Below are 23434 nucleotides of genomic sequence, written 5' to 3' on the forward strand. Positions count from 1 at the left end.
AAAAGTCAGAGTTATTCAGAATGAATTATCAGAGTAGTCCTGCGTTGTTCCTTACTGTTTTGAATATGTCGTATCTGTTTCTATAAATAAGGATGAGTAATATCGTCTTATCTGTCTTTAGTTACTCATTATTGTCACTACATTTACACTTATTCATAAAAAGATAAAGGACATTATTTATCCTTCTGGAATTGAGCCACTGGTAAATTTTGTGTTATCATTTTGGCCAAAGCTTCCTTTCAGGAAGGCTTTCACTCATATACGCACACCCCCACACAGACACATGCATACACAGTAAGTCCTTGTGACTCATTTCATGTGAGAGTATAGTAAAGGATCACATCCTGACTTTAAACCTACACAATTATAAAGTTAAATTTATGCAATAGGTCAAATGTGACATTCCTCCAAAATCTTTGTCCATATCAACATGATGTCGTCACCCAGTTGCTGGAGACTTGTCAGCTGCACATCCATGATGTAACTCTCTCTAAAATGTGCTCTTTTGAGTTGAGAACCGGTGACTGTGGAGGCCTTTGGTTACAGGGAAATTGTCAGGTACAAGAATTTCAAAACTTACTTTTCATGCTCACATTTCTTTCTTGTGAAGAGTAAATAGAGCTATGGATTATTCTGGACCTGTTTTGCCATAAACTTGCACTGAATCTCTTAGCAATAGTATTGCTGTTCTAGTCAGTGGTAATAATATCTCATACTGAGTCACTAGAAGTAGAATCAGTTTACCAGAGATATAAAAAAAAACCCTAACAGCACTGAACCGTCAGCCTTAGTCAGAATTATTTATCATTATCTTTAAATGAAGTGAATGCATAAGTTCAATGAGGAGAATTTGTATTCACTCATCAGCCCTGCATGGGTATTCAGGTATGTTAAAATTATGTAAAAAAAAACAAACAAAATAATGATGAAAAGTACAAGTTATTGAAATATGTAGAGCATGTTGTGTGGAAAGAAATATTTTAAAAACATTCAGACATCTGAAAGTGTGTATAAGGATGTATAAATATGCCAGGATGACCTGACTTAACTAACTGTGGTAGTTTCCTCAGTTTATACTGTCCTTTACTAATAATAAATTACTAATAACTTTGACTTGCTATTCTTTGCCCATTCTAATAGCCATCTGCTCACCTGTTTGGCTTTTTTTTCAACCTGGGTAATTATGAACACCCCCCCCCCTCCCCCAAACAAAGCATGATTAAAATGCTTGTTATTAATACCAAAATAATATTTCCTGTTATTCCTTTTTTCAGATAACAGCCTTATCCTTTGCCAAGCTGCATACAAATGAATCAAGTTCAGGAGAAGATATGATATTCTTAATAAATCCCAAAGTTGGTAAATTTAATAGTTACAGCAGTTAAAGATGTGACAAATAATTATACAAATATAAATGTTCAATGAAAGTGATATTATGACAATCATATGACAATTTAAAATATTTCTAAATCAACAAAATAAGAACAGGATTTAAAATGGTGCAAAATTTTGTATAGGAAATATCAAACTTTAAAATAATCTTCACCACTTGATGTTAAATTGCTGCATTTCCCATCATTCCATTCTCCTCAGTTTCGTCCTGAGTTAGTTTACAAAAAAAACAAAAAACACTGCGGCTATTTGGCTCATTTGTTGCTGATGAATCATTACCGATCCGTATGCTGTTATTCTCAAACTGTGTCCAAATTTCACTCTTGTGTTTTTTGGGGAGTGGAATCCAGAAATACAGGGAGAAAATATCCTTTGCAGCAGGATAGAGACCAGACAGTCATCCTCCTCTTGGTTTCAACATCATGTCTGTGAATCTGGCCTGGCACCACTGTCTGGCCTGGGTCCAGGTCATTGTCTTGCTGGAGTCGTGATGCATCCCGCAGACAGTAGTCTCATCCAAAGAATTATCTGAAAACATTCAGAATAATTCATAGTGTGATGATTATAACATGTAACAGTGTTGCATGTTCCATGACATCAGTCACACATTTTGCTAGCATCAAATCTAAAACCCAAAGATAATATCAATAATTTATATCAACCTTAATCCTATATTATTAATCTGTTGCCTACCCAAGGTGAAAGGTGGATATATTTACATCCATTATGATGCATATTATCATTAAAAATGACTGATGAGAAAATGTCTCATTTACTCAGATGTTATGTTGTTTGACAGAAGCTGCTGCTGAAGTTAAATCTTTGCTTATCTGATCAACCCAAACATAAGATAAGAAAGTGCTGCAGCAGTAAAAATAATTGTGCGTCCATTCAGTGCATCTAAGGGTCATTGCCAGGTTTTTGTAAGCTCTCATTTTTACATTCAGGGCAGCCTTAGCATAGAATAACTCGATGTTCACAACATGTTGTCATATTCAGCCTTATGTAAGATATCTGACCCTTTCCTGTCCCACGAAAGTGCTTGCACAAATGACACTCAATTAAAACAATGGATAGAATACCCAGAAATATAGCTTTTCCTTCCTACCTCTCACTTTTCAATTTTATTCTGCTTTGTCATGTCCTTTATGATGGAAAGGTTGCTGGAGAGACAAAAGGTCCAGGCAGCTTTCAAAAGAGGTTCTTTCTCAACCTCTAAAAAAAGTCATGGTGGCAGAAGGTCATTGCTAAAACTGTGAGAGTCGGTGCATGTCGTGCAGAATTGATGAGCCAAGTTATGAAAGCAGACGGCTTCAGACCCTGCTCGGCTAAGCATTTCTATCATTGTGGTGACAAAACTAATGGAATATTTTTATTGGTCATTATAACAAAACATGGAAGTGCCAAAATCTAATTTTTTTAAACAATATTTATTTGTTTTGTGTGTACATGAGAACATTACAGTTACAGTGGCTCAGTAAATAAAAATAAAAATATAGCTTTGTACAAGCAAACACCTGAATAAACATTCACCACAATTTTCTTTTAGAAAATACAGTGGGGCAAAAAAGTATTTAGTCAGCCACCGATTGTGCAAGTATTCCCACTTAAAATGATGACAGAGGTCAGTAATTTGCACCAGAGGTACACTTCAACTGTGAGAGACAGAATGTGAAAAAAAAAATCCATGAATTCACATGGAAGGATTTGTAAAGAATTTATTCGTAAATTAGGGTGGAAAATAAGTATTTGGTCACCTCAAACAAGGAAAATCTCTGGCTCTCACAGACCTGTAACGTCTTCTGTAAGACGCTTTTCTGTCCCCCACTCGTTACCTGTATGAATGGCACCTGTTTGAACTCATCATCTGTATAAAAGACACCTGTCCACAGCCTCAAACAGTCAGACTCCAAACTCCGCCATGGCCAAGACCAAAGAGCTTTCGAAGGACACCAGGAAAAGTATTGTAGACCTGCACCAGACTGGGAAGAGTGAATCTACAATAGGCAAGCAGCTTGGTGTGAAAAAATCAACTGTGGGAGCAATCATCAGAAAATGGAAGACATACAAGACCACTGATAATCTCCCTCGATCTGGGGCTCCACGCAAGATCTCATCCCGTGGGGTCAAAATGATCATGAGAACGGTGAGCAAAGATCCCAGAACCACACGGGGGGACCTGGTGAATGACCTGCAGAGAGCTGGGACCAAAGTAACAAAGGTCACCATCAGTAACACACTACAACGGCAGGGAATCAAATCCCGCAGTGCCAGACGTGTTCCGCTGCTGAAGCCAGTGCATGTCCAGGCCCGTCTGAAGTTTGCCAGAGAGCACATGGATGATACAGCAGAGGATTGGGAGAATGTCATGTGGTCAGATGAAACCAAAGTAGAACTTTTTGGTATAAACTCAACTCGTCGTGTTTGGAGGAAGAAGAATACTGAGTTGCATCCCAAGAACACCATACCTACTGTGAAGCATGGGGGTGGAAACATCATGCTATGGGGCTGTTTTTCTGCCAAGGGGACAGGACGACTGATCCGTGTTAAGGACAGAATGAATGGGGCCATGTATCGTCAGATTTTGAGCCAAAACCTCCTTCCATCAGTGAGAACTTTGAAGATGAAACGAGGCTGGGTCTTCCAACATGACAATGATCCAAAACACACCGCCCGGGCAACAAAGGAGTGGCTCCGTAAGAAGCATTTGAAAGTTCTGGAGTGGCCTAGCCAGTCTCCAGACCTCAACCCCATAGAAAATCTGTGGCGGGAGTTGAAAGTCCGTGTTGCTCGGCGACAGCCCCAAAACATCACTGCTCTCGAGAAGATCTGCATGGAGGAATGGGCCAAAATACCAGCTACTGTGTGTGCAAACCTGGTAAAGACCTATAGTAAACGTTTGACCTCTGTTAGTGCCAACAAAGGTTATGTTACAAAGTATTGAGTTGTATTTTTGTTATTGACCAAATACTTATTTTCCACCCTGATTTACGAATAAATTCTTTACAAATCCTACCATGTGGATTCATGGATTTTTTTTTCACATTCTGTCTCTCACAGTTGAAGTGTACCTCTGGTGCAAATTACTGACCTCTGTCATCATTTTAGGTGGGGGAACTTGCACAATCGGTGGCTGACTAAATACTTTTTTGCCCCACTGTAAATACCACATAAATACTAAAAAGAATTCACAGGTATGCAGGGAAATGGCAGCTTACATGTTATGTGACGTTTAAAGTAACAGGAATAGCCACATTTTCCCAGCATTTTCATGAAGTTGTAGAACAATATGTTCAATATAAAATTCCCACTGGGAGGAAATACATGTTGAAACAACATTTCAGAGCGATCACAGATCTTTTTACAGTTTACAAAGGGATACAATGATTCAGTGGATGTGTCTAAATAAGCTCTTTTTCTTACATTGGCTTTGCCTTATTAGAGTGTTATACTAGTGCAAATAATATGTTGTACAATAATGTGGTAAAAATTTACAGTATTCATATTTGTTTATTAAGAATATCAGAGATTTCTATATTAGGCTGTCAATGCTGTTTTTGTAGCTCTGTGAGGGAGACTCAGTGCTGCTGTAATAAAAGAGAGAAGATTAGCACTGAAATTTCAATAAACTTAAAAATAAAGAAAATAAAAATGGTTAATCCTTCTCTAACCTGCTCAGGTCGAATTTGGTTACATTCTTCTTCATTTTTTTCAAGACCCACATAGCCATAGACACACCAGATAACAAGGCAGTGCCCCCTGTTGCCACACCAGCAGTAACTGCAGTAATTGGAGCAGGAGCTGTGGAAACACGGTGAAATGTGAATAGCGTCAAACTTTGAACTGAAACTTGTTATGTTAAGTTTATGCATTTTAACTTCTTGTTCCCCTTGTTCTGTTGTTGCTTATTTACCTTGACAGGTGGGTTTCTCTGCAGTCCAGTTACCATGATGACCACATGTCAGCAGCTCAGGTCCTTCTAATGAGTAGCCTTGGTCACAGGTGAAGGAGCACTGACAGTTGTAAACTGACTCAGTGCTGGAACAATTGATGTGACCGTTTTTAGGAGCCTCAAGCAGCGGGCATCGAACAACTGTTGTAAAGGACAGGAAGATGTCACTTTCATGTCATTAACATACAAATGAAGTTGTGAACAACAAGTAATCCAAGTAAAATGGGTTCACATGTACCTGTGCAGGTTGGTGATCTGGAGGTCCATTGGCCTGGATGTGTACACTCCATGCTGTGTGCACTTTGCAGCTCATGTCCTTCATCACATGTAAAATGACAAACCATGCCAAGTGGATGGGGTGTGTCATGACTAAGAAATGAAGACAGAGAAGGGCTGCAGCTTATCTGACCATTTGTTGGGACCTCTGGAGCAGGACATCCTTTTGCTAAAACAAAGAAAAAGAAAGAAAATTAATCAGTAACATATAAGAACACAGGCACTGTTAAAATTGCTATGATGAGTGAAAGGTGTTTGCAATAAATAGTGATACAACTAGGCTTTCAGATGAATGATGGCTGACACAGAAACATGTGTATTTTATTGAACGTGTCCTCATGATATAGAAGATGGTGGGTTATACTTTTCGTGTTCCTCTTACCTTCACAGTGAGGAATCTGCTGATTCCATGTACCTCCTGATGTGCAGGTCACTCTACTGGCTCCCACTAAATGGTAACCTTGGTCACAACTGAAGCTGCAGGTGTTTTTGTAGCTGAACCTCATATCAGCATCTTTTCCACAGCTGACAAAGCCATTTTTCAAGTTTTGCAGCGCAGGGCACTGAACAGCTACAAAAGAGAGAGGCAACAGAAGGAGTTAAATTAAAGCTTTTATTTTAATCATCATGCAAATCATCCCCCAAATAACAAAAACTACACAACGATGAAAGGTAAAAACATGTGGCCGTACCAACACAGTATGGCTGGGATCCATTCCAATTAGCTGATGCTTCACATTGCAGAGATGGAGATCCAGACAGTACATAACCTTCATCACAGGTAAAAGTACAGGTGGACTGATAGCTGAATGAGCCCAGAGGATCGGAGCATTTCATGGATCCATGTGTCGGCTCTGACATCTTCTCACATTGAATCACTGTAGACAACAGGAAAAAAAACATCAGTCCACGACTCCATCACTGTGTAGTAAATAATAATATAATTACAAAAAAAAAGGTAGCAATATTACGAGCTATTAGCACTTAAACTCACTTTCACATGTAGGGGGTTTTTCTGACCATTTTCCTGACCCCGTGCACCTCAAAGGTCCTGGCACACTCAGCTTGTATCCTTCCTCACAGGAATACTGGCACAAGGAGTCATAGGAGAAACTGCCATAGTTGTGAGAGCAATTTACATGTCCTTTATCTGGAACAACCACTTCACCTTTGTTACACTGCACAACTGACAACAAATAAAACACACAGTTAGATATCAAATCCTTTATGTGACTTAAAATATGTATTTAAACTACGCTGTCACTTTGTTTTCTTACCTTGGTCACACTTGTCTCCAAAAAACCCTTCAAAGCAATCACATTTGTGGCTGTTGATGGTTTCAACACACTCTCCATGCAAACAGGAGTCAATCTTACAAGCCGCTGGAAAAAACAGACATGCTTTTATAAGCCTTGCTAATCATAGTAAAAATAATATATCAAATAAACTATTTCTAAATGTTTTATCAGTAGATTACCTTGATAATAATGAACCAGAATAACAAATCTAAGGCAGCTAAAATAAAGCATATAAGCCCCAAACTGTTGCTTACCTGTGTAGCACAGAGCAGTCTTTTTTTTCATACACCTCTCGTCATTCCACGTGCCTGGATTTTGGTCTCGTTTAATGTACATCTCCACACAGTCCTCACTGACTCCTACACTTTGTCCAGTTTTGCCATTGTTCGGTTCTCCTTCTGCCCAGTTTGTCGCTTCTTCTGTCAGAGTTTTGTTGGTTCCTACCCAGGTCCAGACATCATTGATCTTACGGATCCCTATCCAGTAGTAGCCCTTTTTTTTGGGCAGCCAGTTGTTAAGATGCTCGATCTCCTCCCGGTTCTGGATGGCCACCATGTCTGTGTAGCTCTCCTTGCACCAATTACGTGCATCATCCCATTTCATTGATTTGTTTGAATAGACGTAAGACCAGGACTCAACACTAGTCCACATGCACAGCACTAAGGATACAGAACAGAGATACACATTAGATGCAATTTTTTGCAAAAATGCAAAAGATGTTAAGTTTCTATCAGGCTATAAAACTTGCAAGTGGGATGATGTCTGCATTGCACATACTTGAGCAGATAAAAGTGAACTGGATCCATGATGCACGTGCCTGAAATAATCCATAGCACAATTCCTAAAAAATAAGTTAGAAAGATGCATTAACATACATTAATAGTATACTATCAATCACAGGCTATAAGATACAACTGAATAAATCTGCAGTGCAGAGAATGGAATTTAAACTGATTCAACTTCCACTTACCATTTTAAGTGATTCTTTAGCCTTTGACTTCAGTGCAGATCGATGTGATTCTGAGGGTTTTGCGCTGAAGTGCCTGCTTTTATGGTGCTTGGCTTGGTCCAGGTTTCCTGAAAGCTTTCATAACAATTGGACTTTTGAGTGGAAACTCCACCCCGACTCTTATACTCCTCCACTCTACGAGAGGCTGTTCCTTTTGAGATAAAAAGAAAAGCAAAAGTAAAGTTAAAAAGAAAAGAAAAATAACAAATGAAATTCTGTTATTTATTAACACAGTTGCTATTTTCATTAGTATGAAGTTCTTTCAGTATTACTTTCAGTATCATTATCATAAGCAGAAAACAAGTGTATTTACTTCGGTTTACAAACTATTTTCATGAAGTTACTAGTTACTAGTGTATTACATTTTGTGCTACCTTATATGAGTATCACACTACACTGCACTGCACGTGCAAATATTGCATTTTTAAACATATGCACAACCACTGCATATAGTGTTCTTCACTGAGATGCCATCAAAACATGCTGCTCAGAGTGCTTTAGAGAACAATAACACATGCAAAAAGCCCCACACAGTCCATCAGCCCTGCTTCAAAAGCACCTGTGAACATCATTTAAGTGATCCTCTCATTAATTCGGGTGAGAATGTTGATGAGGAGAAGATCTGTCAAGCTAAACTGACTGAGTTAAAACAACAGGCAGTGGTTATTGAAGTCATTGTTCTTACTCTATTAACCATGGTTATCTGCAGGAAAACATGTACAGTCATCACTGCTTTGCATAAAAAGAGCTTCCCAGGGATACTGATGCTAGTAAGATTGCACCTAAATCAACCAATTATTGGAGCATGAAGAACTTTAAAGAGAGAAGTTCAGTTGTTATAAATACGTTTTCAGGGCACCTTACAAAGCCCAGCAAGCGCCAGTACCATCTCCTAAAGCAGGGGTTTCAAACACAAGGCAGGGGGCCAGAACTGGCCTGCCAAAGACTCCAATCTGGTCATTGGATAGTTTTTGGAAAATGTCAATGAGAGGATACATTTTATTTTTTCAACTGCATTTTCTATATTTTTATCAGCTTATGAAAATACCACGCTAAACTGAAATAGCAGAAAAGTTCCTACTTTTTTACTGTCTACGAAATAAAAAAAATTTTCTCCATGGGCTCACGTTATTAAAATGGGCATTTTTTGTTAATTAACAAGATGTTTTATAATTTTAGGACAGACTGGGCAATGAGCTACCAGACTTCTAATTTCTTACAATTTAAGTCCAAAGACTGATCCTGACAGATTTCTTTCATTTACCAAAACAGCATTTCTTTCTCACGAACAAAAAGAGATGTACTGTTGAAACTTATTTTTCTTGTATCACAGGGTTTAAATGTGTAGTTAAACTTCTTTAGATTGATAGAAAGAGTTTCACTGGTCTGGCCCACTTTACATGAAAGGGGGCTGTATGTGGCCCACAGTGTAAAATGAGTTTGCCATCCTTGTCCTAAAATTATTCAGTTGCTTAGGAAAGACAGCAGGCAGGTGTGAGTGTGAGTGAGACTGATGTTTTTCAAAAAACTACAGGTACTGCAGAGGCCTGTGTTAAAAGTCATTTTTTCTCTGATGAAGCCCCTTTACAATTGTTTGAGACAGCCAGAGAAATGATTGTCCAGAGACGAAAAGGTGAGCTCTAACATCAGGCCTGTGTCATGCCAACAATAATGAATCTTGTGACTATTCGTGTGTGGGGTTACGTCTCATACATAGGTGTGGGATCACTCACAATTGTGCCTAAAAACATAGCCATGAATAAAGAATGGCACCAAAACATGAAAGCATTTTTCCCAACCACCAACAAGAACATTTTGCTAAAAAACAATGCCATTCCCAGCATGCTGGAGCAAAAGTGATAGCTAAGCTTGGGGAACAGAGGTGGCTGCGCTTACCTCAGCTGTGGTGATGGGGCTCTGTGTGGGTTGAGTCACCTCTGATGTGTTTGTGGGTCGGTCTGTCTCAATAACTTTAGCGACATGTTGAATAGTACCCAGGGCTGTTCTCTTCGGTAGAATTATTTCGTGTTTGGAGTGGTTAGAGATGGGGACCTTAACAAATGGCCTTTGATGGTTGTTGATCTCAAGGAGCCCTTCCCCAACACTCAGGTGTCTCAAGGCAGTGTTCTCATCGGGTTCGTACAGCACCAGGGGGTCACAAATGTCAAAACTTTGGGGTACTCTGCACCACACTTGGACTGCTTTTCCAGCAGGAATGGTCACATTGCTCTTCCCAATTCTCACTGTGGCTGGGTCACATCCTGCTCTTTGTGGTACTTGTATGAAGTTTACCATAGCCATCACTTGCTCTTCGTCTGTACCAAAAGCTTTGCGTAGGAGACTATACAATAAAGCACTGGCCTCTCGGTCTGACTCTTGTGCTTGGATAATGGCGCCAAGCACGTTTGCTCCCAGGAGGGGCTAAGGGAGTGACAGCTTACTGACAAGGAAAGGGGCTTGCACAGTAAGATTGGGATCTTCGTGACCAGCGAGAGTGACTGTAAGTTCGACCCACCCATCATAAGGAACTGCTTGTCCGTTAACCGCATAAACTTCAAGTCCATCATTTAACAGCTCTTGGAGGGGTCGCACCTGATAGTTGGGAAAAAACCGCTGAACCCAATGTCTGTCCACTAAACTCACTTGTGAGCCAGAATCAAATAACACTGTCACTGGATAGCCACCAATCAAACACTTGAGAAGGCTTTTCTTTCCAACTAGGTGGACTTTACAGCTGTTTGGTGTTAAACTTTGGCAAGAGGTTACCTGTTGCTTTCTCTGGTCTCGCTTTGGCTGCTTTCTTTTTAGCTTACTGCAACGCCTTGCACACTCAGTGGTGAGCTGTGCAGAGGAGGACCTTACTGGCTGGGACTGTGACTCTGCGCCGGCCTCTGGCTGTCCCTTGACAGAGACCGATCCCAGTTTCCCTGAGTTTTGGTCCGCTTTAAAGATCCCACTGCTCGGTGTCCTGACTCGCAGCATACAAAGCAATGACTACAGTCCTACAAGTTCTGCTCAGTACACTTTGGACAAAGGAACGCTTTCTTTTGGAGGTGGAGAACCAGATCAAGGTCCTGCAGGAGCAGTTTGATAGCAGCATGAATGAGAAAGAATATTTGGTTAATACGATGGCTCTGACAAAGGCCCGTCTGATCAGGGCAGGGAAGCTAACGTCCGCTCTTGGTGACGAACAAGTATGCTGGGAAGAAAGTGTAGCCCTGTTTGAGCAAGAGATCATCAATGTTGTGGGAAATGTCTTCATTGCAGCTGCTTGTGTGGCATATTATGGCGCATTTACTTCCCACTATAGACAGCTGCTAATTGACCAGTGGATAACGCAGTGCCAGAACCTGAACATCCCAATCAGTTCCACTTTTAGCCTGATTAACATTCTTGGTGATCAATATGTCATCCGCCAGTGGAATGCAGAAGGTTTGCCTCTTTTAGGTTCTATATGACCACAAAGATGGCCAACCCACATTACCTGCCAGAGGTTTGCATCAAAGTTACAATTATCAACTTCACTGTCACTAAATCTGGCTTAGAAGACCAACTTCTCAGTGATGTGGTGCGTCTTGAGAGTCCGCATCTTGAGGAACAGAGGAACGAGCTGATTGTGCGCATCAACGCTGACCGCAGCCAGCTGAAAGATATTGAAGACTGCATTCTTAAGCTTCTCTTTACCTCTAAGGGGAATATACTTGACAACGAGGAGCTAGTTCAGACTCTCCAGGAGTCAACGGTGACTTCAGAGGCCATAAAGCAACGTCTGGAAGAGGCAGAAGCAACTGAGCTGTTGATAAACTCTGCAAGGGAGCGCTACAGGCCTGTGGCCACTCGAGGATCTGTTTTGTACTTTGTCATTGCCAGTCTGTCAGAGATCGATCCTATGTACCAGTTCTCACTCAAGTACTTTAAACAGCTCTTTAATTCCACCATCGAGACATCAGAGCACTGTGCTAGAAGAGCGCCTTCAGATCCTCCTGAATCAAATCTTGCTAAACTCCTACATTAATATGTCAAGTGGACTCTTCGAGCAACACAAGCTTATCTACAGCTTTATGTTGCACATAGAAATCATGAGGCAGCGTGGCGAGATCTCTGATGGGGAATGGTGGCACTTCCTAAGAGGAGCTTCTTCACTGAAAAAGGAGTTTCCAGAGCGACCAGATGTGCCATGGCTAAGTGTTTTTTACTGGCAGACATGTTGTGAGCTGGAGGACACACTGCCTTGCTTCAAGGGCATCTCCAAAGAAATCACTAGAACCCATATCCATATTAAGCTAGGGCATTTTGAAGCATCTTTAAATCCAGAAAAATGGAATGGCTATGTGTCAGAGTTGCCTTCTCTCGAGGAGTCCAAAAAGGAGAAACAGGAGATAACAGGCTACTGGAATGAGCGATTGGGATCTTTCCAGAAACTAGTTCTTATCAAGAGCTTCATGGAAGAGAAGGTGGTTTTTGCAGCACCTGAGTTTGTGATTGTCAACTTGGGGAAGGAGTTTGTGGAAAACCCTCCAGTTGACCTGGCTAATCTCTATAATGACATATCCCCTACCACCCCATTGATCTTCATCCTCAGCTCAGGTTCTGACCCAATGGGTGCCTTCCAGCGCTTTGCAAATAAGAGAGGGTGTCTCAACAGGGTCGAGGCTATCTCACTGGGGCAAGGCCAGGGACCTATAGCGGAGAAGATGATCCATTCAGCGCTGACAAGTGGCAACTGGGTCTTCTTGCAAAACTGCCATCTGGCTGTGTCTTGGATGTTAGCCATGGAGGAGCTCATTAAGACCTTCACTGACCCTGACACATCAGTCCATGAGAACTTCCGTCTATTTCTCAGTTCCATGCCGACCAAAGTATTTCCTGTTACAGTGCTCCAGAACTCCGTTAAGGTGACTAACGAGCCTCCTAAAGGCCTGCGAGCCAACATGCAACGAGCCTTCACAGAGATCACCAGCAGTTTCTTTGAACACCACATTTTGGGACACCAGTGGAGGAAGATTGTCTTTGGAATCTGCTTTTTCCATGCAATCATCCAGGAGCGGAAGAAGTTTGGTCCCCTGGGCTGGAACATCCGCTACGAATTCAATGACAGTGACAGAGAATGTGCTCTGCTCAACCTCAACCTGTACTGCAAAGATGGCACCATCCCTTGGGATGCTCTGGTCTACATCACTGGTGAGATCACATATGGAGGGAGAATGACGGATGCCTGGGACCAACGGTACCTAAGGACAATCCTCAAAGGCTTTTTTTCTCCAGAAACTCTGCAGCCTGGCTACACGTACTCCCCCTCAGGTGTTTACTACGCTCCAGAGTCAGATGAACTCGAACAATATAAGTATATTGAGAATCTTCCAATCATTGATGATCCTGAGATCTTTGGTATGCATGAGAATGCCAACTTGGCTTTTCAGCGTCAAGAAACTATAACTCTGATCAATACCATACTGGATGTTGATCCTCGTTCTTCAGCACAACAGGGAGCTAAGAGTAACGATGACATAGTCTGCGAGCTCGCCGAACTGATTTTAGCCAAACTGCCCGAGCGACTGGACATGGATGAAGCAATTGACACACTGTTTATCAAAGACACCAATGGGCGCATTAACTCCCTCACAACTGTTTTGGCCCAAGAAGCAGACCGATTCAACAACTTGCTTAAAGTTCTCAGGATGTCTCTTATCACTCTGCAAAAGGCAATAGCAGGTCTCGTTGTGATGTCAGAGAAAATGGACCGAATCTACACAAGCTTTCTGAACAACCAGGTCCCCACCCACTGGGCAAACTCTGCCTACCCTTCCCTCAAACCGCTGTCTTCTTGGGTCAGAGACTTGACTCTCAGAACTTCCTTTATCCAGACTTGGATCACACGTGGTCAGCCCAAATCACTTTGGATCTCCGGGTTCTTCTTCCCTCAAGGCTTTCTTACTGGAGTGTTGCAGAATCATGCCCGGCGTTACAGTTTGCCTATTGATGAGCTTCAGCGTGGTGCCGGCCTACAGGGATGAGGAAGCAGTCTGTGAGGCTCTACGCACTCTTCCCATTGGTGCAAAACAAAACATGGATGAGGAGGACGGTGTACTTGTTCACGGCATGTTCATGGATGCCTGTCGCTGGGATGATGTCGGCATGGTGATTGATGATGCGCTGCCTCGGGTTATGAACGCCATGCTGCCGGTGGTGCACTTTGAGCCACAGCAGAACTACGTTCCAGAGCCTGACCTCTACCACGCTCCTCTGTACAAGACCTCAGCCAGAGCTGGCACTCTGTCCACCACAGGTCACTCAACTAATTTTGTGGTAACAGTAATGCTTCCCTCCAAGCGACCCAGCGACTACTGGATATCCAAAGCCTCCGCACTCCTGTGCCAGTTGGATGATTAAATGTTTATTCGAGTGCAAAGTAGAATTTTAAATGTCACCAAAACATTTGCACAGTAGCAACTGTAATAGCAACACAGACCGCAATAAAAATTTCACCTGACTGAGCTGTGTAGTGTCTTTGTTTTCTGATGCAAGGCTCTTAGCGAGTTCAAAGAGGTCTTGACCTTGGAGTGAAAACAAGCGTCTCCTGATATTCCAGGCGAGTTCCTTTCTCTCGGTCGACATGTTGTATGTATTTCTGATTATCCTTCAGCTCGATAGTGACTAGGATGCGTCACACTCCCCTCACTGCAGTACGGTTCCACGTCGAGGCAAAGGTCCCCTTTTCGCCTCACTACCTGGACACCTACTCGCTGGCTTGGCTGGAGTAGCAGCCTTGGTCACGATTGTGTCGTGGTTCTGGTATCACTGGATCTGCCCTCGACGACTGTAGAGGAGAGATCCCAGACGAGCCCCCACAGTTTGTTACGGGTCCCAGATGTGAAGACCACAATAACAAAAAGAATACAAATCTGTAAAAATAAAGGTAGAGTCTCAGAGAAAGAATCACAGGAGCACTCGTATCTTTTCCCGAATTGCGTCTCTTATTTCAGATCAACAAATATAATTTACATCCAGTGTTTTCACTTGTCAGATATGCTCATTAACTGTAAAAGGTAAATAAAAGGCATTTGGCAAATATATGTATCTATGGTTGTTACATTTCTCCAGTTTACACTGTTAATTACACTATTCCTTCACTCATTTACATCAGCAGTGCAGATACCATACAATGCCTTAAACATCTTATTGCTCTTTCTCACATATAGGGCAAACTCAAAATAGCTTATCCACAAATCAGATATAAGTGCATAAATCTTACTAGATTAGACAAAACACACCTGAATGTATTACTTTGCAATGTAACAACATAAATGTACATGCATTCTTAGCTTATTCTTAACATTTCCACATCACTTGAACCGTAAATTGTATATGAGATATTTTAAACTCGAATAATCTGATGTCAGGGCCTTTACAGTTAAATTGGAACACCACACACACATATTTGATTGTTAAATGGAGTTTACCAAGTTTAAATACATCCCGCGGGCTGGCAAACTCTCGCGGTAACTCTCGCGAGACTTGGGGCTGCGCAGCTCGGCTTTATCACCGCTGCAGTGCCGCGCTTCAGTAACTTTCAAGGTTAAGGTTATATCGGCGGTGTCAACATAACTCTCAGTAAATACCGAAGTAGAATGAGGCACAAAACCCTCATACACTGTATTTTTAAGACGATACTGACCTGTACAAATAAAGGTAGAGTCTCAGAGAAAGAATCACAGGAGCACTCGTATCTTTTCCCGAATTGCGTCTGAGAGGACAGGAAGTAGGTCCGCTCTAGGCAACCGCGGGCGAACGACTACAGTGTCAACAGTTCTGCTTATTATTTCTCACTTTTACTCCCCTCAATTGTTATGGACTACACGTAATGAATGTAAAATAATAATTGTCTTAATTGCTGGCATATATTTTTCTTAAAAATAATAAAATTTACCAAAATGTGGTAGCACATTTGTGCTCACCATCATCAAATGTTTGGGTCCATAGCCAGGAAACTCCCCAGACCTTAATTCCACTGAGAACCTGGTGGACAAACAAAAATCCCCAAAACTCCAACCGCTGATTATGCACGAACTGGCTGCTGTCAGCCAGGATGTAACCCAGAGGCTGCTTGAAAGAATGGCAGGATGCCAGGGCATATGTCACAGGTCTTAAGAAAAGGCCAAATATTTTTACAAATATTGACCCTTTGCATAAACTTAATGTGATTGTCAATAAAACACATTTTGACACGTATCCTCAGTGTACAATACAGTACAGTACAGTGTACAATAGAAACAACTAATAAAAAGGTCTAAAAACACAGAAGCAGTAAACTTTGTGAAAGCATATACCTGTGTCATTCTCAAAGCTTTTGGCCACAATTGTAATTTGTTAAAAAAAAAAAAAAAAAAAAAAAACACCTGAGGGGAAAAGAAGAACAAATTCAAAGACAAAGCAAATTGTATGACATAGGGTACTTAAGCGTTTCCTGGTGAAGCAACAATGGTACAGAGTACACACAAAAATACACGTATTAAATATAAGGCCACCGAGAAGGAAATTCTTTTTCAAAGCTCTGAAATACTGGGAGCTGATAAGAGTCTATCTGTGATTGACTTGTGTGCCACTGACATGCTTTCTTGGATGTCAGGAAACAATATTATCTTCATCAGCACTAATGAGGATTTCTTGTGTTTGCATTTGTGTTTCAAGAAATCTCATGGCCCATGTCTAAACCTCAACTGTATGCAATGAATCATTCTGACTAATACACAACAACAGTACAAAGTGTGCTAACAGACACTGCATAGACTAAAACATGCTTTTCACAGTTCAGAACTGACATGTCATTGAAAAGGAGGTGTTAGTAGAAAGCAAGGGGAAAGATTTTGTAGGAAAGATCGCGACAGTCACTTGTTTGCGAGTGTCTTGAGATGGAAAATGTGCGGCACATAGGAGCAGAGGTGCCTGCTGGCTGCCTGCGTTTCCAGAAGTGACAGTTTACATCCTTCCTGTCTGAGCTGAGGCATGGGATTGTAGCTACTGTTATTGACACACTTTGCCTTACTCCCGTCCACAATTAGATAAAACAAACTCTCTGATTAACTAACACAGCTTTGAATAGTAGAACAATTACACAGTTGTAACTAGAATGGAACAGACAGTTACACAACTCATCACTATTAGTTACAAAAAATGTAAAGGTTTATTTGACTTCCCTGTCTTATTGGCTTGGTTATATGGGACAGGTTTTGTCTTTTTAGAGGTTTATCTTTCTCTGACTGTCCTAAAACTTCTGTGTCCTTTGGCTCCAAGCTTAAGGTAACATGATAAATTACTTCTTAATGAAGTCACAGGGCAAACGGGAGTCTAATCACGCAAAGCAAAACCATGCATCCTGCTCCCCGCTGAAGCGTTCTTGATGTGAATCCAAAAAGATAGGATTCCTTTGGATTAAGAACCAAAAGGCCCTCAGAGGGAGGATCAAACCTAACTCTGAGGTTTGATCTTGACCTCTGATCTCTCCGATAAACACCAGCGGACAATCTGCCGCATGCTGCAGAAAACGGCCGAAAGCAGAAAATTCTCATACCAGACTTAGACATTTGACGATCTCACTTCTGCGTCTGAGTAATGTATCATAAAGTTTTCTAATGCAAATCCACGGTATACAGAGACTGCAAGGAACGCAAATTCAAACACTTCGCACTCACTGCCATATGAAGGCGCCAGCGTGCGAGCGCACTGTTAAATCTGCACATTTATGGCAACAAGTCGCGAATGTCCTGCCGCTTTAAGAAGCGAAGTAGAAATCCTGACCCAAATAAAGGTATGTGTGAGAACTACTCATGTTCTCTGTGGTCAGTAGACCTCTGCGCAGTTTGAGAGTCTGCGGCGTTTTGCGTAAATCTACAGTCGCAATGGCAGACGCTCTGGCTAAAATCCCCGATGTAGAGATTGATCCAGAGGGAACTTTTAAGTACATACTGGTCAGAGTAAAAGCGAAAGATGGCGATGTGCATAAAGACATTGTCCGTGGCACAAAAAATGCCGAATATCACAGTAAGTTTGTTATATATATATTATAGTTTGTTTCAAGGAGAGCGTCAACTGCGTCAGTTTAGCGCGAGATATCGTGCAGACCAGTGACTGTTGGTGCAGATGAAAACCTGCATGTAGTCTATTTTGCAATGTTGTCTCATTGTTATGGTCCCTTTGGTGGATTTTGCAGACGTGCATTGCGGAATAGATACTGCACAGAGCAGAGGGATGAAATTCATGCCAACCTAGTCGTTGGAGACAACTACCAAATTTCCGTATTTGATTCTAATTGCTATTTTTATTAAATTGTAACTAAATTACAATCTCAATTTCTTCTAAATGTCTTCATACATTTTCAGATCATATTTTTGAGAAGGTCAACCCTGCTATGGAGGCCTTGGGGATGGAGTGCAAATGCCTTGGAGGAGGAAAGATCGAGCACAACAACCAAGAGAAAAAAATAAGGGTGTTTGGAGAATCCACTGTAAGTTAACTAAAAGCTGAATGAAAAGTTAAAATCTTCAGTAGTATTTAATTCACTAATGTCAGGTCTCTTGCTCACTCACAGGCCTTTGGAAAAGCTGACCATGCTGTTTCTGTGGAGAAGCTGAAGACTTTCTTCAGCGACTATGAGATCACCTGGTCAGACGACAAAAAATAGTTGTAACCTTTGTGACATTTCAAACGTCCGCCTTTATTTAACAGTTCTGTGAATCAAACCACATAATGATGCTTTAACTGTTCTGTAACCATTCAAATACAGTCCTTCTGCATTTCACATTTGGTTTCTTACTCAATGAAAGCACAAATTCTGATTCTCTGCAGTTGTAAAAATTTTAGTCCTTCAGAATTGAATACTGTATATGAACTCTGTAGATATTCCTGTAAATACCTTTTTGACTTTTAGTCCCCATTGGCCTCAGTTGAATAGGAGTACATTTGCCAGGCGTAAAGTCCATACAGGAAAGGGTGAGTCTGTTGGAATCACAGACATATCCTGTTACACAGGAGGGAAAGTTTATTGTTGAAAACCCAAAAGAGAGATAACAAGCACTTTCATTTAACCTACGGATAATCACTTTTGTTTTTGTTTAAGTCCGGATAATGATAAACATCAAGCTAAATTCAGCAGAACTCTTTCTAAACGGTAGTGCAATAATAAATAAAAGCCTGCGATAAAATATCTTCAATCAAAAAACTAACAAAAACTCAGAGTGAGAAAATAGCCCGAGCTGAGTCATATTTTAAATCACACGTTGAATTTTTAAAAGTTCTTCCGCCTTCTGCATTTTATGGCTTTAATCCAGTTCAAATTTCACTTTTACTTTTATGCTGCCAAAAAAATGCACTTTTAAAATCGGTAGTAAACAGAAGGTACTTACACCAGACCACATGGTAATATTTAGCAGGCACAGTATTTGCTGTGATCAACTTCTTCAGTTTGCATGTTTGCATGCATTAGTAAAGGTCATTTGCAGATTCTGGGTCATTAACTTAAGCATAAATTGGTGTTTGATGACGGCACTGTAAACTTTGTAGTGGTGTTAAAGGGAACCACTTAGTTGTGTCACGTGATCCATGAGCACATGAATGATTTTTGTTTCATGCCTGTCCCTGTTGTGATATGGTACTGTGCAAACGTCTTGAACCACCCATCATTTCTTTGTTTATTGCACACAAAAAAGAAATATGTGCAAAAATACACAGAAATACAATTTATTATTATTTGTACATTTCTACTGAGCTTGAAAGGTAATACATGGAATGACCACATTTATTCTTTTCCAGAGCTTGAACTCACTTAGGCAAGTTTCTTTGTCATTTATTCAGGTAGTCACTTCACTACCTGTATGTGCCACGCAAGCTTCCACCATGTTTTACAGATGCCCAAAGACACCCACTGTTGTACTTCTCTTCTGTACATGTTGACAATTTAAACCAAAGATTTTAGTTTTGGATTCATCACTCCATAAGACCTGATGCTGCTGATTTTCAGTCCAGTGCTTGTATAATTTGGCACTCCTTGGCCTTTTCCCCTCTTTCCTTCCTTAAGAATGGCTACATGATGAGTCTTAAGTAAAAACTCATCATACACACAGTTTTTAAGGTTCAACTGAATCTCTCAGGTCCTATGTCAGGTCTTTGTTGAATTTTTTCCTATTAAGAACATGTTGTAGTTTTTAGGCCTGCCACTTCTCCACTTCACCAGTTTCCTCGAATATGTTAAGGATACTCGGGCTGCTAGTAACAAAAGGCCTAAAGATACAATTCAAAGTTGCTGCTTTACTAAGATGTCTTTTATCTGTAGTCACAACACTCATTCATCCCTTGAGCTAAGCGCCTTTTTAATGCATGACTGGTTCATAGGTCAAGTGGCCTGATTAACTAAAAAAACATCGAAAGTCTTCATGAACAAAGACATTGCTCAAGACCACCTAAAAAGTATAAAGAAATGAGTGGTAGTGACTGTGAAGAAACAAGATTCATTCTGGTGTTTATTTTTTAACATGACAAATTGTGTGTTTTAAGTGTGTTTCTCCTAAAGCAGAACACAAACGCTGCTTTTTCTCAGCTGTGTTAGCAGTACATGAAAATACTTTGGGTGACTTTACATTGACAGTTGATTGCTGTTTTTAATATTAAAAATTAGCTTTATTTTTCATTATAATAGACGAAAGAAGTAATAGACCTTTTACCATAAAAGACTGCATTTACATGAAATTCATTTTTCCGATGATATTTAGGTTGGCAGCATGCTAAATGTCACCACTGGCACACATTCCTGTACTTTCCGTTTCACTTTGACTCACTCAGTGCTTAAAAAATCACAAAGAAAACATTTGGATAGAAAGTACCATGTAGCTTTGCAGACAGGATTGGAATTAGCTCATGTCGACACTCTGAATAGACCTTAGTTCACACTGAGTCACATCAGAAGACTTAAAAAAAGTTACTGGCTAAATTCTGCCAAATACCCCATGACCCTAACAAAAAGAATAACAAAAGCCATTTTCCTTCCACTTTGTATTCCAATCTACAACCGGTTTCCTTTAAACTGATAACCTTTCCATTACCTAGGTATGGGGAGGTCTGTGTGGGAGGTAGGAGGCTTAAAGTGAGTTAGACTCAGCCCTTTTCTTGTAAAATGAATAATTTACAGTAAGTAATTAGCTAATTCTTTGTAATCTTATTAGAGGACACCATAATATTTCCATTGTTTTTTAAAGCATTTTTGCATATATTCATTTTACCCTATTTAAATGCATGTTGCTTTGAAGGTTCACTAGACTGTAAAAGTGTCTAATTTATTGAGATTAAACTGTAGTTTAGGTAACAATATATATTTATATATGTATATATATATATATATATATATATATATATACATATATATATATATATAACACCCAGCACGCCCCTGCGGGCGGTTTATCCTTCAAGCTCGGGTCCTCTACCAGAGGCCTGGGAGCTTGATGGTCCTGCGCAGTATCTTAGCTGTTCCCAGGACTGCGCTCTTCTGGACAGAGATCTCCGATGTTGTTCCCGGGATCTGCTGGAGCCACTCGCCTAGCTTGGGAGTCACCGCACCTAGTGCTCCGATTACCACGGGGACCACCGCCACCTTCACCCTCCACATCCTCTCGAGCTCTTCTCTGAGCCCTTGGTATTTCTCCAGCTTCTCGTGTTCCTTCTTCCTGATATTGCTGTCATTGGGAACCGCTACATCAATCACTACGGCCGTCTTCTTCTGTTTGTCTACCACCACTATGTCCGGTTGGTTAGCCACCACCATTTTGTCCGTCTGTATCTGGAAGTCCCACAGGATCTTAGCTCGGTCATTCTCCACCACCCTTGGGGGCATCTCCCATTTTGACCTCGGGACTTCCAGGTTATACTCGGCACAGATGTTCCTGTACACTATGCCGGCCACTTGGTTATGGCGTTCCATGTATGCCTTGCCTGCTAGCATCTTGCACCCTGCTGTTATGTGCTGGATTGTCTCTGGGGCATCTTTTCACAGCCTGCACCTGGGGTCTTGCCTGGTGTGATAGACCCCAGCCTCTATGGATCTTGTGCTCAGAGCTTGTTCTTGTGCTGCCATGATTAGTGCCTCTGTGCTGTCTTTCAGTCCAGCTTTGTCCAGCCACTGGTAGGATTTCTGGATATCAGCCACCTCCTCTATCTGCCGGTGGTACATACCGTGCAGGGGCCTGTCCTTCCATGATGGTTCCTCGTCTCCCTCCTCTTTCTTGGGTTTCTGCTGCCTGAGGTATTCACTGAGCACTCGGTCAGTTGGGGCCATCTTCCCAATGTATTCTTGGATGTTCGTTGTCTCATCCTGGACTGTGGTGCTGACACTCACCAGTCCCCGGCCCCCTTCCTTCCACTTAGCGTACAGCCTCAGGGTGCTGGACTTGGGGTGAAACCCTCCATGCATGGTAAGGAGCTTTCTTGTCTTTATGTCAGTGGCTTCTATCTCCTCCTTTGGCCAGCCTATTACCCCAGCAGGGTACCTGATCACGGGCAGGGCGTACGTGTTGATGGCCCGGATCTTGTTCTTACCATTCAGCTGACTCCTCAGGACTTGCCTGACCCTCTGCAGGTACTTGGTGGTTGCAGCTTTTCTAGCGGCCTCTTCATGGTTCCCATTCGCCTGCGGGATCCCCAAGTACTTGTAACTGTCCTCTATGTCTGCAATGTTGCCTTCTGGTAGTTCAATCCCCTCAGTTCTGACTACCATGGCAAGTACTACGCAAGTAACCCCGGCGGAAGGGGCTACATGAATAGGATGAGGGACCTATGGATATATATATATATATATATATATATATATATATATATATATATATATATATATATATATATTAGTTTGTTACCAAATTTTAATGTTTAAGTGATTGCAAAGCCTTAGCAAAAGTCATGAAACTGAAGAAGTTGTAGGACTGCTGGATTTTGACCTCACTGTCGATCAAATAAAAGAAATGCTTTTATTTTGGGGAACACTGAAAATATGAGTCTTGGAAAATACAAACTATTACTGAATTCTACAGGATTCAGCAATACTGGTTTCTTTTTTTTTCTTCTTTTTTTAAATTATAACATAGTAGTAAGGGGAAAAACCACCATATTGCCATTGTCCCGTGTATTTTTATACTTCCAAGTGTACTTCAAACAGGTCGGAGCCTTGTTTCCTGAAGAAGAAGAATGTCCCTTCCTGTAGCAGCGCCAGCTCACACCTCAGGGTGTCTGGAAAAGAAGTCACAAGAATAACCAGCATGAGTTCACTTTAATGTTTAAGATCTTATCTCCAAAACAATAGCCAGTACTCCATCAGGTCAGAGTCAACAGAAATTCCAGATGTTCCAGATAAAGGCGTGTGTGTGTGTGTGTGTGTGTGTATAGGGTTATATATATATATATATATATATGTATATATATATATATATATATATATATATATATATATACAAATAATGCAGTTGGTTGAAT

The 23434-nt window shown here is 41.1% G+C and overlaps 2 protein-coding genes and 1 pseudogene across 3 annotated transcripts in view; 2 read left to right on the plus strand and 1 right to left on the minus strand.

The window, feature by feature from the left end:
• sele (selectin E) overlaps positions 1 to 11375 on the minus strand; it is a 38984-nt gene extending 27609 nt beyond the window's left edge. The window contains exons 1-10 of the mRNA XM_026158296.2: positions 9824 to 11375; positions 7889 to 8078; positions 7696 to 7759; positions 7173 to 7577; positions 6898 to 7002; positions 6615 to 6806; positions 6313 to 6498; positions 6003 to 6191; positions 5583 to 5789; positions 5306 to 5485 (exon numbers count right to left, since the gene is read on the minus strand). Of these exons, the coding sequence (XP_026014081.2) occupies positions 5306 to 5485; positions 5583 to 5789; positions 6003 to 6191; positions 6313 to 6498; positions 6615 to 6806; positions 6898 to 7002; positions 7173 to 7577; positions 7696 to 7759; positions 7889 to 7891 (1531 nt within the window). The 5' untranslated portion in view covers positions 7892 to 8078; positions 9824 to 11375. The remainder of the gene's footprint in view (positions 1 to 5305; positions 5486 to 5582; positions 5790 to 6002; positions 6192 to 6312; positions 6499 to 6614; positions 6807 to 6897; positions 7003 to 7172; positions 7578 to 7695; positions 7760 to 7888; positions 8079 to 9823) is intronic.
• On the plus strand, positions 10918 to 14895 carry LOC113015827 (dynein axonemal heavy chain 6 pseudogene; annotated as a pseudogene). Its single transcript, XR_013905109.1, has 2 exons — positions 10918 to 11110; positions 11347 to 14895. The product of XR_013905109.1 is annotated as a dynein axonemal heavy chain 6 pseudogene (transcript).
• A 2754-nt stretch (positions 14896 to 17649) lies between these two features.
• Positions 17650 to 18722, plus strand: LOC113016136 (14 kDa phosphohistidine phosphatase). The gene is made up of 3 exons (XM_026158713.2): positions 17650 to 17965; positions 18304 to 18428; positions 18513 to 18722. Exons 1-3 carry the CDS (start codon positions 17752 to 17754, stop codon positions 18603 to 18605), a joined length of 432 nt encoding a protein of 143 aa, XP_026014498.2. The 5' UTR covers positions 17650 to 17751; the 3' UTR covers positions 18606 to 18722.
• Positions 18723 to 23434: the final 4712 nt, after the last annotated feature.

The sequence above is a fragment of the Astatotilapia calliptera genome, chromosome 23 (genome assembly GCF_964374335.1).
Source record: "Astatotilapia calliptera chromosome 23, fAstCal68.1, whole genome shotgun sequence".
In the NCBI taxonomy this organism is placed as follows: Eukaryota; Metazoa; Chordata; class Actinopteri; order Cichliformes; family Cichlidae; genus Astatotilapia; species Astatotilapia calliptera.